At 40.2% G+C, this 16,011-nt stretch overlaps 1 protein-coding gene across 5 annotated transcripts in view; it reads left to right on the top strand.

Moving 5' to 3' along the window:
• GALNTL6 (polypeptide N-acetylgalactosaminyltransferase like 6) overlaps positions 1 to 16,011 on the top strand; it is a 934,158-nt gene that overhangs the window by 412,543 nt on the left and 505,604 nt on the right. For all 5 annotated transcript variants that reach the window (XM_038398387.2, XM_043513416.1, XM_038398385.2 and 2 more), the window contains exon 4: positions 11,536 to 11,674. In XM_038398387.2, coding sequence (XP_038254315.1) covers positions 11,536 to 11,674 — 139 coding nt within the window. The remainder of the gene's footprint in view (positions 1 to 11,535; positions 11,675 to 16,011) is intronic.

Below are 16,011 nucleotides of genomic sequence, written 5' to 3' on the forward strand. Positions count from 1 at the left end.
GGACAAACCTCAACTAAATCATCCCAGGGAAGGCTTTGTGAAGCCGGGCCTTAAAAACCTCTATGGATGGAGATTCCACCATTTCCCTTGGTAACCAATTCAAGTGCTCCACCACCCTCCTAGTGAAATAGTTTTTCCTAATATCCAATCTAGACCTCCCCCACTGCAACTTGAGACCATTGCTCCTTGTTCTGTCATCTGCCACCACTGAGAACAGCCTAGTTCCATTGTCTTTGGAACCCCGCTTCAGGTAGTTGAAGGCCTCTTCTGCAGACTAAATAAGACAACTTCCCCCAGCCTCTCCTCATAAGTCATGTGCCTCAGCCCCCTAATCATGTTCATTGCCCTCTGCTGGACTCTCTCCAATTTGTGCACACCCTTTCTTTAGCGGGGGGCCCAAAACGGGACGCAGTACTCCAGATGAGGCCTCACCAGTGCCAAATAGAGGGGAATAATCACTTTCCTCGATCTCCTGACAATGCTTCTGCTAATGCAGCCCAATATGCTATTAACCTTCTTGGCTACTAGGGCACACTGTTGACTCATATCCATCTTCTCATCCACTGTAATCCCCGGATCCTTTTCTGCAGAACTGCTGCTTAGCCAGCTGGTCCCCAGCCTGTAGCAGTGCATGGGATTCTTCCATCCTTAGTGCAGGACCCTGCACTTGTCCTTGTTGAACCTCATCAGATTTCTTTTAGCCCAATCCTCCAATATGTCTAGGTCACTCTGGACCCTATCCCTACCCTCCAGCGTATCTACCTCTCCTCACAGCTTAGTGTCCTCTGCAAACTTGCTGAGGGTGTAATCCATCCCATAATCCAGCTCATTAATGAAGATGTTGAACAAAACCAACCCCAGGAGAGACCCCTGGGGCACTTCACTTGATACGAGCTCCCAAGTAGACATCAAGCCATTGGTCACTACCCATTGAGCCCAACAATCTACCCAGCTTTCTAGCTACCTTATAGTCACTTCAGCCAATCCATTTTTTAACGGTTTTAACTTTCTGGCAAGAATACTATGGGAAACCGTATCAAAAGTTTTGCTAAAGTCAAGTTATATGACATCCACCACTTTCCCCATATCCACAGACCCAGTTATCTCATCATAGAATACAATCACTTGCCCTTAGTGAATGGGACACATGCATGTGGTGAAGTGCTTCAGTGAATCAAGTCCTGGGTTTGGTGTGCAGTGAACTGGATATACAGTGTAAGTGAATATTGTAGCAGTAGATGGAATATAAGAAAACAATGAGGTTTGTATATAGTCTAGGAGATTGAGTGGATTATATCCCTTATCCATTTAGCTTCTATTAGCCCATGTGCTAGAATGCCAAGTTTGCAGTTGATGAACCTTGATTATTTTCAGTAGCAAAGCCAATGTTTTCTGCTGTGTCTATGGAAACATAAATAACATCAAATTTAAAATACAAAACCTGTCAGTGTTTTTTAATCAACAGTACTTTTATCCAGTGCACATTAAAGTTGCACAGAACTGCTCCTTTTTAAATGTACAGTTTGATTTGCTCTTGTTCTCTTAATAATTGGCATATCTGGCAACTGTGTCATTCTGGCTGATACTGTGCCATTTTTACAGCATTGTGCATTTGTACTTACTGCCGAGAATAATGTTCCTTTTCTTGTCTCACACAATCCCCTTTCATGCTGTCTTAGTGTGCAAGAAAGCCTTCCCTCTCTTTGCTGTATCTGACATCTTCATCATATGCAGATGTTTTGGTTCAGGCACTTCTGGCTACTAGCATCACAAACTGAGCGTAAAAGCTCAAACCCCTGGAATACATGTCCATTCCAAGGAGACATCAGCCCCGTTGTATATGTGCCACTCTGATAAAAGCAGACTTCTAGAGAATTTCTGTAACCTCACACCTTCTCTTTTACAATCAGATTATCTGAGGGTTTTGGTGGCTTTTAGAAAGTATTTATTATTCTAAGTTCCATGTGCATTTATATACTTACAATAGCATTCTGCTAACTAACATAGAAATGCCATATTCCAAAAAAAAATTACACTATTTTAGGAAATATAAAACCCCTTGTGTGATAGGGAATAAGAAAATTCTATTTTCAGATTGTTTAGACCTGAGTAGTGAATTGAGAAGTCTGATCTAAAAAATAATAAATAAACAATGGTTGAGTCTTTATATCTGGGCTGTGTCCTAGAAACATGTCAAGATTGCAGTCCTGCACCACTTTCTGTTCCATGCAGTGATAGGGTTTATTAATGACTTTCTTCTTGATCAGTAGCCATCATTTTTGCTGCAGGTGAACAACTAATTTATGGAATAAAATTCTAGAATTTCAGTAATTAGGGGAGATGGCCATGAATTGTTGTACTGAATCTGAACATCCCTGATCTTTTGATAAAATGACAGTGATAGAGATGGTGAGCCAAACTTTGTGGTATGAATGAACCTCTTGTACTTTTTCTTGGCATCTATATGAGAGGTTTTTTTCCCAAGAAAGCTTGTGAAAAGTGAAAGAGTTGTAGATACTTGTGTGGATATGTAATTCCACTGAAGGTGTTAATGTATCTGTCCCCAAAGTTGTGTTTGGGAGTAGAAATATGACACTGACTTATGTGACCTATAACATATGACATCATGAATAGTGAATATTTGAAGTTGTCATCATGGCAAATATTTCATAAGCAATTCATTGACTGAAATACATTCACTTAAACCAAACAACATGTGAAACCAGAGTAGCACTACAGCATTTAAAAGGAAAGCTGTGCTGTGTCTCAGAGCAGCTATATATTTTCTCTGCCACAGCTTGTATCAGAGAAAATGTAACTGAACCCTACCCAAGAGGGAAATAGAGGTATAAATTATGTAGGAAAGGGCTCTAGGTTTGAAACTAAAGGAAGAAAAATATCAAATTTCAAATCAATGTTTGTTTGTTTGTTCTCTTTTTTTAAAAAAAAAATTGCTGTTCCTATGCTGCCTTGAGTTCAGGTCTAGAATTGAGATAAAGACAATGTTAACTTTTTCACCTTTGAATTCTACTATCTAATTTAGAACCTAATTTTTAAAAAGTTTACACTTTTTGTAAATGCACCATGTAATGTCACTGAAGCCCTCAAAAGTTTACTTTTTACAGCTTTCTGACTGTTGCGTACATCAAAGGATGGAACTCAGAAGTATTTTTTTCAAGTGTCTTTGGTCCAGAGGATGACATTCACACTTCCAAAGCCCTACAACGAAGGGCTTGTAATAGGCATTCTGTGTCATGGAAGCTTTGTGCTAGCAATGAGCAAAGCTACTAAAAATATCCCCCAAATATTTCAATAGAGAGGAATTGGGGGAAGATCAAGGAGTGGGCCACTGCTGCTCTATACTATACTCTTATATCAAGTGTTGCCATTTTATCACGAATCTGTCAACATCTGAGAATTTCAGCTTTCATGGTTCTTTAATAAACTAACTTTCTAGCTCCGATGGTGGCAGAGGGAATCTTGAAAATGTGAACCCCAAAGGCTTGAAAACTAAAAAACAAATAAAAAAAACAAAACTTGTTTCTAACAGCTCATGATTTTCAAGCCAATTTCTTTGAGTTTTGCAGCTCTGACTCATGACTTTGAAAATGTGGGGTTGACAATGCTGATTTACACTAACTAGGATGCCCAGCTAAAGTGATCTCTTTGTACTGTTCTCATGCCCCATAACCACCACAAAGTATATAGGGAACAGAAATTGTTGCTATTTCAAACTATACATTGGAACAGAGCTACAAAGGCAAAGGATTGGGGAGGATCCCATCCCTTATATCCTTATAGAGCTCCCCCCCTCGAAGTACAATAGCTGACACTTCCTTGGTAGAAGAATGATTCATCACCCTTTGTGACTGGTCTTTCAGGAAAGGTACAATGTCTTGTGAACTGTCTCTCTCTCCTAGTTAGAGGAAACTTCAGAGGAAATAGTCTCCTTTAAAGAAAAAAAAATCTGACTTGAAAGAGAGCAAGCAGTGGGATTATAAGGGACATTAATTAGTGAAAAGGATGTGTGAACTGTCTAGTTTAATTATAGAAGCTGTCTGTTCTGGGATTTCCTCAGTAGTACTTTCCAAATTGTGAATTATTACAACCAAATAAAAACTGCTGGGGTCTACTTGGGATACATGCTGAGAGATTTATACACATTGACCACAATATAATGCCTCGTTGGACTAAAATATGACAACATATAGCTATTTTTTATCATTCAGATCTAATATAAATCCACGGGTAGACTTTGACTAGTGCTCTGTAAAGCTGGGTACTGTAATCAATAAATTAGCAGTTTTTGTTATGATTACTCATCTCACAGCTATTTTGTGTGAATTTCATGAAGATTCGCGTAGAATCATAATTTCAGGGATTGTGTGTCCATATTAGCTTTAGGGATTTTAATATTTTCCTTTTGAATAGAAATAAGTTAACCATGAATAACAAAACCTTTAAATGTCAGTAATCTCCAAACCTGAAATAATCATTTATCGGCACCATTACAAATGAAGCCAGAGTAAATAATGAAAATACTTAGGGCACCTCACATTTTTACTTGCAAAGTTAAGTATTTGGTGCCAATGCAAAGAGATTGAGCTGGCAACATTAACTGCTGTCACCATACTAAATATATTTTCCCTTAAAGGTTCAAGAATTTCCCCTCTAAAAACTGGCTACAGCCTGGAAGTATCAGGAATGAGTGAGAAGTGAGAGATTTAGAGAAAGCTATGTGGCTCAGAAAGAGTAATTAGCCTGGGTTCTCTCACCCTTTGGGGCTGATTCAAAGCCAACAAGCCCACTGAAGTTAACAGAAAGAGTCTGGGAAAGTCGGCATTGTGTGCACGCGTGCACACACACCACTAGCAGCAACGAGTCTCAGAAACAGGGTCAACTGACTTGGAAACACACTATGGAGCTAAAAATAACAGTGTGGATGTTGCTGCATGGGTGGGAGCCTGGGCTTTAAAACCTGGTGAGGGTCTCAGAGATAGTTTGTGCTGTGTAGATATCAAAAGGGCTGAGATGGACATATAAGAAACTGGTGGTGAACAATTTAATATAGAAGGCCCCGATCCTGCAAAAAAATGATGCTTATGTTCATTAGGACTACTAGTGTAAAATTGGGGCACAGCAAGGGAGACTTAGGCCTGCCCGCCTTGGCCAGCTCTGAGCAGAGACCCAGCAGCTGCCCTCTCCACTCCTAACCTTGCCTGAAACAGAAGTGCAAGACAGCTGCACAGGAGGTAACAGGCTGGGGAGCTGCTGCCCGAGTCGTGGAGCTGTGGGCTGGGAGGGGAGCAGCACTTCCCCGAGCCCCCTGTCCTGGGCAGCCCAGATTCTGGCGCTTTCCATAGGGAGCAGAAGTGCTGGGAGTTGATTGGGCTGCACTGTACCTCCCACTGTGCTTTTTGCGCTCCACCTTCCATGGCATTCAGAGCCTTGTCTTGGCACATTCCAGCACTGCAAACCTGCCTGTGACAGGCTCTGCCCTCTGCAAGCTATGTGCCCAGTTATGCTGTGCGCACAGGTCACTCTGTGCCCTACTGTCTTTACCCCGGAGCAAGTGCCCAGCTGCAGATGGCTCCTCTCCACAGGCCCTCTCCTTAGAAAAATTTTGGTGAACCCTTGTGTAAAGTTAAGCACATGCATAAGTGTTTACAAGATTAAGCTTAAAATTTAGAATCAGTGGCACTGGATTTAAGGAATATTTTTAAAAAAAGTTTGGTGGTAGTACTGTGTGAAGAAATTCCTAATGCAGTTTATTTGGAGGCTATCTTCACATTGTCGGCAAATCTAGCTCTCACTCACTCTACCTCTCTGTAGAATTATGGATATGAATACTAGAATTTTGTGGAACTTAACGGAACTTTTTATGCATTTGGCCAAAAGATCTTTGATTTTAAATAAAAATGTACAATCCTTTACTATTCTCCTAATATAATAAAAAGTATAAATTAAGTTTCCAGAAATATAAAACTTTCTTTTGAGTCGACAATACAGATTTGAAAGAAGCATTTGAAATATATCAAGTTATATTCTTCTCAAGGGCAGGAGAGAAAAATCAGTATTTTCTGACTAGTACACCTTATCACACTTTGTGACTGTCTTGTAATGCCAAAGACCAAATATCCTTCCCCTTTTAAAAAAGGAATATAGCGAGATATGCCACACTACTGAAAGTGTGAGGAAACAGAGGATCAGGCCCACAAGGTTCAGAGGAATGACAAGCTAGACCTTAGATCATCTGTCTTTTAAAGGCATAGCTCACTTTTTTCTTTTCTTGCTGCCTTGTCTATGTTGTAGAGGAGAATTTTTGGCTTTCCATTAGTCAAAGTTGTACTGCACAACTGTGCAAATGAGGGCAGCTATTTACCCTCATGTACATACTAAACAATATAATGCAAGATCGTTATAACATCCCTTGTAGGAAATTATTCTTTCCTACAAGGGATCTTATAACGGAGGAAAGTAGGTGATCTGGGAGGAAACCAGCCAATGCAAAGTCATTGTAATCGAACAGCCTCCATCAAACATTTCTATTTAGATGAATTGGCAAAAAATATTCTGTCTGAATTTTCCCACCAACTTTAAATGACACCATCATTTAAGTGTAGGCCATCTCAAGGACAATAATGTTGAAAAAAATGTGAAAAGCTTTTGAAACGTCTAAGTTTAAATATAAATTTGAAAACAAGACATGAAAACACGCTTTAAAGTTAAGGTCCAGAATTGGATCTTAATCTAAACTACCCCAGAACTTTTGGGAAATTCAGATTAGTTCTGATTTGATGTTCAGTCCATTATATGCACTAGACCTGAATCATGATGTTTATATCAACATGCATATCTAGATCATAAATTTCCTTAGAAGTGTTCAGGTGTGAGGCTCTAGTTTGAATCCATCTCTCCTATATCCTTTTCATCCTTGCCTTCTCCTTTTCCCATTCATCAGGGTTAGTGGCTCTTGTTCTTCAGCTCCAAGCATTTTTGTTAAGTGCATCTTCAAGCTGACACCATCCTTCTTCATATCATCTCAAACCATCCTTTCCTAGGTCTTCCTCATGGTCTTTGCCCTGTGTCTGCTACTCCTTGTGCTCCCTGGCCGGCATATTCCACATCTCATCGTCTCATGACCCGGCCATCTGAGTGGATACTCTGAGCTTTTCTGCGATCAGGGCTACCTGTATCAGGGCTCATACCATTTTATTGCATAGCCTATTAGCTCTCATCTTACTCAGACTCTACCTAAGTCTTCTCATTTCAGCAATATGAAGTAGTTCTTTTCTCTTTGTTCTGACCCACAGATCTTTGGCCTAATCATGATCTTATACAATTTGCTCTTTAGGATACTTGGCATATTTTTATCATAGAGAATTCCTATCAACTCCCTCCATTTACACCAACCACTCTTCATGTGGCTTCTAACATTCGCATCCACGTTCCCCTTATGGTTAAACTCTGAAACAAGGTGTCAAAGTTCAGGGCAGCTGTACCTGTATTTCCCCTTAGTGGTCCAGCAAGGCACATACTGTCAGGCTTCCAGCCCCTAGACTTGCCTTCACAAGGGGAAAGCCACCTGTTTCTTCCCCCTGATCAGGTATTTCCAGGCTCAACAGTTCCCTGACTTCACTGTTATTCCAGCAGGCTTGCTTTGCTTCTCCCCTCAGAGACCATAAACAGTGTCGTTGCCCCAGTTATAAGTTACCACAGTGTTCTTCCTAAACAAGCATACTTTATTCTTAATGTAAAAGCACTACAAAGAAAACATTAACAATAAAAGAACCTACACACATGTTAATAAGCTTGCCAGAGATCATCCCCAACTCCATAAGGGCTCTGGCTGAAGTCAGTTATTCCAAGCCTTTCCTAAGGGTTGGGATTTTCCATGGGTCCTATCCATTTTCTTGATCAAAACAAAGGCCCTGAGTCAGCTTAAACTCAGCCTATGTGTTCAAAAATTCTTTCTTTGTCTGTTGGTTCCGAGAGAATCCAGTCTGAACCTTTGAAGAGACCATGAATACGTAATGAGCCAGACAATGGGTCCTCTCCCCAGTATGAAGCATCAAAAGGCTGATAACCACAATTTCACAATAACATACAAACAATTACATTTTTAATACAATGGACCCAAAAGGAATTAAATGTAATTCAATAGATTTGTCCAGGAAATTGCCAGATGTCAAATAAACTATTTAAAGTGTTGCATAGTCTTTAACTCTACACCATCCAGTTTTACTGGCTTCTCATAAGTCCCTTCCAATGAAGCACTGCATGTATTCTGTCTTTTATGTTTGTTTGGCTAATTTGTAAGCAGCTCTTTCTTCTAATGCAGCTCTCTATAGTTCTAGGTCCCTTTCCAGTTTATAGTTATCTTCCTGCATGTCATTAGCAAAACACATGCTCCATGGAGTCTCTCTACTAATCTCCTGTGTCCTGGTGCCCATTTACAATCACATATAGGAATGGGCTTCGGGCTGATCCTTCATGTAGACCTATCCTTTCTGTAAATGACTCACTATAGTTGCAGCTGCCTCTTGCTTCTGTTGTGCTACCCTTGTACATGCCCATGATAGTCTGAGCATGTGTCTCTGGCAGATTGCATGACCTCATGCTTTACTATAATAGTTCTCTAGGAATCCTGTCTGAAGGATTAAAATCCATGTGCTGTTTACATAACAACCTGGTATATGGATTGTGTCAGCTCTATAACAGGCCCAAAGTTTGGTCAAAAGGTCAAAGGCCTAGCAAATAGTAATTAGCTAAAAAACGCAAAATACACAAAAAATAACCTTGCTTTGCTAAAATAAGCCTAGTGAGCAAATTGCCAAATGTTAAAGCTAAGTACTAAATAATTGTGCAAAGTTGCAAATAAAACAAAAAAGCCTTGTTCTATTGTGTTACTTTCTTTTGTGTAAAAAAAAAAAGTTTAAGTTTATAAAAAGGTTAAAACATGTCAGTATAAAATATGGCCTCCTCCCACCTCCCTTTCCCAAAAAACAATGCCTGCCTTAAAACAAACAAACAAACAAAAAAACTCAATCTTTGTCATACTTTCACTGTTTCTTTGCTTTAACCCCTAAAAATGTACCTGTTAAACAATCAAAAAGTTGCTTCATTCCTATAAACCCCAAATGAAAATTCAACATATTTATGTTATACTAATACATTTTATTAAAGTACTAATTAAATGTTAACTTGTTAACTTAAAACCATGGGCAAAAACATTATGTAATCTTTTTAACCATTGGCTATTGTGCTATCTTGTCTTGCTGCTCAACCTATCCGGGGGTGTAAAACTGCCTACCCCATCACTTTCCCCTGCCCATGGAAAATCCATATATTCCATTGTAATCAATTAATTAATTGTGTCTAAGCCTAATAAGCAAGGTAGCACTCAGTCAGTGCTGTACATAATAAACTCCTGTGCTTAACTCTACAAGTGTAAATGTATGTTCCTTCATTGTCTAAGTCTTCTCTAAATCCACCAAAACTAGGTGTTTCTCCTGGTACTTTTCCAGCAATATTTGGGGAGCAGACACTACATCTATTGTTGATCTTTCTGGCATAAAGCGAAATGGGCTGTCACTTACTTAATCCTCCAATTCCATCCAAAGTCTTTTCTTGATAATTTTTCCCAGACAGTTCATCATGTGACTCATTAGCTTGATGGGTCAGTAATTATTACATTCTTGTACATCACCTTTATGCTTGAAGATGGGGACCAATGTGCTCTTCCACCACTCATCCAGCATTTTTCCAGTACTGTCAGGATTCTGAGCAAAGGTAGACAGGATTAGTATCAGGGGCTTGGGAGCTAGGAACTGAAGCCAAGGGACATAGAAAGTATCCAAGTCAAGATGAGGGTCCAAACCAGAGACAGAGTTAGGAAGCAGGCTAAGGGTCAATATCAGATACTGGGAATTCAGAACAGAGAAGCAAAGCAGTTGTGGCAGCTAGCTAGAGATCCGTGTTGTTCCCTGGACACTTTCTGGTATGCTGCATGGTCTTATAGAGGATCAGTGATTCAATTGGGGATCACTAAGGTAACTGTCAATTAGATCACGCAAGAGGTTAGCTTGCTGTGGTGCGTAACCTCTGTGGATTGCGGGTCACGGAGTGGCCAGGTTACAGCTGTCAATGGAAATGTTGGTTGCCTGGCAGCTCTGAGAGCTGGTTCAAGTCCTGCTGATCCTTACAAATATGGAGAGTTTGTCATTACCACCATTGCCTCATGACCTAATGCTTTATAAGCCTCAGCTGGTACATGTCCAATCCCATTGCTTTTCCTCCCATCATGTGAGGTTGTTGCTTGCACATATTTCCTTCAACAGTTTCTTCACTTCCTCTTCATTGATCTGTTTCTCATAAAACCTCTTCTATCTCCTAATGGTTTCGCTGTCTTCCATCAGTACTCTTCCATTTTTATCTTTAGAGGTCCAAAGTCCTCTATGCTTCTGTGCCTAATCTTGGTTAGTTTATATATTCTTCCCCTCCCCTTCATTGGTAGTCCTGCATGTAAGATTTTAAATGCCTGATCTTTAGCTTTCACAACAGCTTTTGCTGTTTTCCTTACCAGCTTGTATTCCTCATAAACTTTCCACCAGTCTTACTTTTTGCCATCACTTAAACCTTTCCTCCTTTTTCAATGTCTTCTACACCACATCTCCTTTTCATTACATTTCTTTCCTTTAATTTGGCCACAGGCAGCTTGTGCACTTTCTGTAATAAGTTTTGGATATTCTCCCCCATACCTTGTTGGTATCTTAGTAATTGACTTGGTCATTGTGCAGCTTCCATAGGACCTCATCCTTGAATCTCAGACTAACTTCTCTAGCCATGCTTCTCTGCCATTTTATCCTTTGTTCGACAACTTTTCTTTTGCCCCCCACTAGACTTTTCATCTTTATATCCATTACAAGCAATCTATGTTGTTCTGCAATCTACTCTCCTAAGGTCACTTTACAGTTTCTCCTGTTTTTTTAAATCTCTTCCTATTGTTAGAAAATAATTGATCTGGGACTTGTTGCTGTCGCTTTTTATATAATTAAATTAAATATACTCCTCCCTCTATACAAAGTACATATTGGTAACAATGAGCTTTGGCTAATGCTAAAATATCCGCATCAGCTTCATTTCTGGTTCCAAAGCTTTGTCCTCTATGACAATCATCATAGACCTGTATTTTCCCACACATCTATGAGATCTGCTCCAATAATCAAGTGCTCAGCCTGCGGCACTTCACTAATCACTTGCCCAATGCTCTCTGGAATTCTTCATTCTCCTCTATTTTACAGCCACCCTGTGGTGTTTATCTACATACAACATTAAATATTTGTTCTCTGTTCAGTGCTATTCTTTCATCAGCCAGTCTCACTTCCTTTGGATGCCACTACCTATTCTTTAATATTCTGCTATGATTATTCCTGTTCCATTCCTCCTCACTATATCCTTGTCAACTGTACCAAATTTGAACCTTCTCTATGATGTCAAATAATAGAGACTGGTAACTATTTCATTTTGTTACAGGGAAAGGTGAGCATGGAAAGCCGTATCCTCTAACAGAAGAAGACCGTGATGATTCTGCTTATAGGGAGAATGGCTTCAACATACTTGTTAGTAACAGCATAGCCCTGGAACGATCACTACCAGACATTCGACATCCAAAGTAAGTAAACTATATTTGATCAAATATTTCACTCTATGTATTCAGCTGTTGTGCCTTTCTGGTGAAGTACCGCCCAGCCTAACAGGAAATGTAACTATGTAGCTGTGGTGCTGTGTGATGAAGGTATTTTGTCCAAGTTGGCCAAAAGTAGATATATAAGTATTCGCTGGAGTTAAATGTGCAAGCAGTGCAGTAGTTTGGCAGCCTTATGTTGAGGGGGTCAGAGTTTTCTGGTTTGTGGTTTTTATGGGGTTTTGTTCGAATCTGATTTGATCTCACAATAAATACTGTAAACTGGATCTTGGTGAATCCTACAAACAATTTTTGTGAATGTTAACTTGTATTTTTAAACAAGTTTTCACTGTGTTTGTGCCCATATCCCATTTTCCTGAATATTCTAGTTGTGTTCCGTGGCAGAAATGTCTGCAGAAACTATAAGTTTTAAGTGAGTAGTTAATATTCTGAATATTCAGTAACTCATGAGCTTGTTTGATTATGTTCACTAGGAACCTGATTCTAATAGTTCTATTCTGTATGTTTTTAAGCAAATAATGTAGAATAGTCAGAGTGTGAAATTTGAACTCAAAAACATTTAATTGTGCTAGAAACCTGATTCTATTTGTTCCTGTCATCTAGTCAGGGAACAGAAATATACTCATGTCTTGATTGATTTGAATTGGTTACAATTCAAATTTCAAATGCTGACTTCACAACAAATGGCTTACAATCTACACTACAAGAAATATTTGAAGAAAATAATGAATCATTTAGACAAAATAAATTTGAAATCAAAATCCTCTGATAATTTCTGATCAGAAAGAGGCAAGAATTGTAAAATGTTTTCAATTCATCTAAAAAACTTGCTCTAAGATAATTTAGCATATCTTTGAAATAATAATGCCTCTGTATACATTTTTTAATGATTCTCCAGGACTTCATTTTTGCTCAGAATGCTCTTCTATTTACAGAATGATTTCCTCCTGAGTTATTAGGCAGTATTTTATTAGACAGAGATAATTGTCATAGTATCTTAAAGCATCCTGCTCCTATTGTTAAATAAGAGTTTGAAAAATCCCAGCAAATCTTTAGTGGGGAAGGTCATATTGCTTCTGGTATATGGTATTTTGGCAATTGATTTTTTTTAGAGAAGTCTTATTTATGAAAACTTCAGTCTCTGAATAGGGTCTCCTGACCTTCCAACAGCAGAAGTAATGATAGACTGTGGTAGGAAAAAGTTGCAACCAGCAACAAGTAAGGATACTATGTAAGGGGAAAAGTTCAGAACAAGAATAGATGACTAACTAAATAACTTTTAACCTGTAGTGATCCCTCACTCTTCAGAGGGGAGGGAGGCCACTCCATCTCTCTCCAGCAAGCAACAGTAGTCTGTCTCAGGCCCTGCTGGTCAGGGCCAAGCAAAAAGCTATAGTTTTCAGTCTCCTGGCTGGTGCAAAGAGTTAAGTCTGGGGCTCTGTAAGGAGAGTGATGGTAACACCCATTGTTTCATGTTCTCTGTGTATATAAATCTCCCCACTGTATTTTCCACTGAATGCGTCCGATGAAGTGAGCTGTAGGTCACGAAAGCTTATGCTCAGATAAATTTGTTAGTCTCTAAGGTGCCACAAGTCCTCCTTTTCTTTTTAAAATAGAAGTGTTTAACATGGAATGAGCTTGTCTTTTAGAAATTTGAAAATTGTTTTTCATTCCCATTGCCAACTATTTTATTATATTTGAGGAATGTAAATAATATGTTTGTTTACAAATAGATTTACTTGTGTAAACTAAAACTCTATGCCAAGTAAACATAGTTCTTATACCCATTAATAAATTACATGCTACAATTTGAGAGCGATTATCCTAAAAATATATACCATGTTGGCCTGTTTTGTCAGATCTCACAAATTAAGCAGATTTGGGTGTGGTCATCCAGGGGCTGGGAGATTAATGGAAGGCCTGTCCACACAGGGAAGTTTACTGACAGAACCATAGTAGTGTAATTATACCTCTATAGTTATAACTGTGCAGCTCCCTGTGCGTACAACCTTTTCTAGATTAGTTTATACTGCTTTCAAAGTGATATTCTGGTCTCTCTCCAGTTTAGCATAAACGTCTCCACACAGAGAGCTGGAAAATAATAACTACGGACATATAATTATCGAATATGGTTATGCCAGTAAATGTTGTCTTGCAAACAAGCCCTAACTCTGTATGTGGCAATAAGTGGTGACTAAATAGGTAGAACTCTTCCTTGAGAATGGCTGCTGTGCCAGTGACCCACTTTGTGCACGGGGGCACTTGGTTCTCTTCAGAGCTAAAAAAGCAATGTCCTTGTGGAAATTCCTGAAGAGTTCATTAGACTATGGTGTCTGGTTTTGTAGTGAGGCAGTCTGGTTCCCCGCTGCCCTGGAGAGGGACGAGCCTCTCTAGACGCCAAAGTGGGCGGAGCCAGAAAACTCTGCACCCGCCCCTCAAAGGTCAAGGAACAGTACCGGAAGTATAAAAGCCTGATCCCAGAGCTCAGTTGAAACACAGCCACTGGAGAAGCCAGATGCATGTGGTGGAGCTCCCAGCCATGAGACCATGGCAATTGGTGGCCAACCCGAGGATTGGCCAGATAAGCCAATGCCTGATGCTAGCCCGAGCCCAGAGATGCTGCCAAGCTTGCCATTCATCAGTTACCCTGAGGAGCCACCAAGCCAACTGAGCACCAGTTACCCGAGGAGCCCATGGTGTGTGACCCCTTAGAGGATGCCAGCCAGCTGGACCCAGGTACCTCTGGAGGGGGAGGTAGGAAGTAGCCCTGGGGGCAGCTGACCCTAGTCAGGCTGTAACACTGCCAGAGCCAATGTTAGTGTTTTGCAGCCAGGAACCCCACTGACATAGCAGAGGGTCTTCTGCTGCTGCTAGGGCCCCGGGCTGGGACACAGTGGAGTGGGTGGGTCTGCGTCCCCCCTGCCACCCATCTTGCAGGTGGCAGTCTCCCCCTCTCCCAGGCCATTTGGAGCCAGGAGCCCAGGTTTGCTATTGAACTCTTTGCTCAGCCCCTGCCTGAGGGCCCTGAGCTACTGACAGTTTGTTGCCCTGCCCTGACCCAGGGCCTGCGCCTTGCTATTGAACTCTTTGCTCAGGCAGGCTAATTCCCCGACACGCCTGACAGAAGTAGTGAGGTGATCTGGCTTGCCAGAGAGTGATGACCCCCAGGCCGGACATGCCTACAGGTCTCTACTGTTTTTATCAGGAATACCAACAGTAGACCCACAGACTCATTGCTCTGCTCCAGAGCCTAGCTGACAACTAGAAACTATTCAGAAAAATACTAAAAAAATATCTAAATATTCACACTGTAACATCATTTTAATCCCTGAAACATAAGACAGCTGTTTCCAGTGTCTGGCTCTTCTTTTCTCTCCAGGGGCTAGAACTTAATTTCCAAACCAATTTTGTTCTCACCTCAGTCTGAAAAGACTTATCATTGTATTTGCAGATGGTGAGGGAGGGGTCAGTTTGTAACAGCCATGATGGAATGATCTTCACTTTTGTGCTTTTGGCAGGGATACTTCAAGAAGTACACTTAAAAATTAATCCTTTATTATTGCATTAATGGATAGTGAACACTACAATTAAAGTTGAGCAATGTTTTTTTGGTTTCTCACATTATCTCCAAAATATTCCTTTCAACCTGGTAATTTCCATCCTTGGTCTCAGCCCAAAGATGATTTTTTCCTGCTTTAATGATTAAGGTAAATTGTTGCACTATTTCTGGAGGTACACAGATGTCAAAACCCAGGCCCATTTTCCTACTGTAAATTATTTCCTTTCTCTGTCTCCTATAACTCTGATAAAGCTATAGCAATTCAGCTCAAACTTGGCAAAGTCATGTTTTTTCTTGAAGAAAAATCAAGTGGAGCTTGAAACACAAGGGCTCAGGGCTTGTTACAAAAGCTTGGAAATCTGAACTCTCCTGGAGAGGAGAAAAAAAAAATTGTATTCCTTTGAGTAACTGTGCACATATACATCTGAAGTGAAATGTATGCGCACCCAATGCACTCAAGTCAGAGGCCTTTGCCACTAGGCTGCCTGCTCCTACCTCCAGTCTCGTCATGAGCTGAGCTGAGCCGAAGACATAAAAGAGGAGTGCCTGTCATGTCCCTCTCAGTTCCTTCTTGCTTCCAATGGTCAGCGTTGGAGCTCCCTGTAGCTTTTCCTTCAGTTAACCAACTTTAAACCTTTAGTATATGTAGTTCTCATAATTGGGTAGCATTAGTAGAGTTAGTGATATTTTTAGCTAGTCAGTTTGGATTTTGTCATGAAAAAATACCCTTAAGCAGTGTGCCACT

The sequence above is a fragment of the Dermochelys coriacea genome, chromosome 4 (genome assembly GCF_009764565.3).
Source record: "Dermochelys coriacea isolate rDerCor1 chromosome 4, rDerCor1.pri.v4, whole genome shotgun sequence".
Lineage (NCBI taxonomy): Eukaryota > Metazoa > Chordata > Testudines > Dermochelyidae > Dermochelys > Dermochelys coriacea.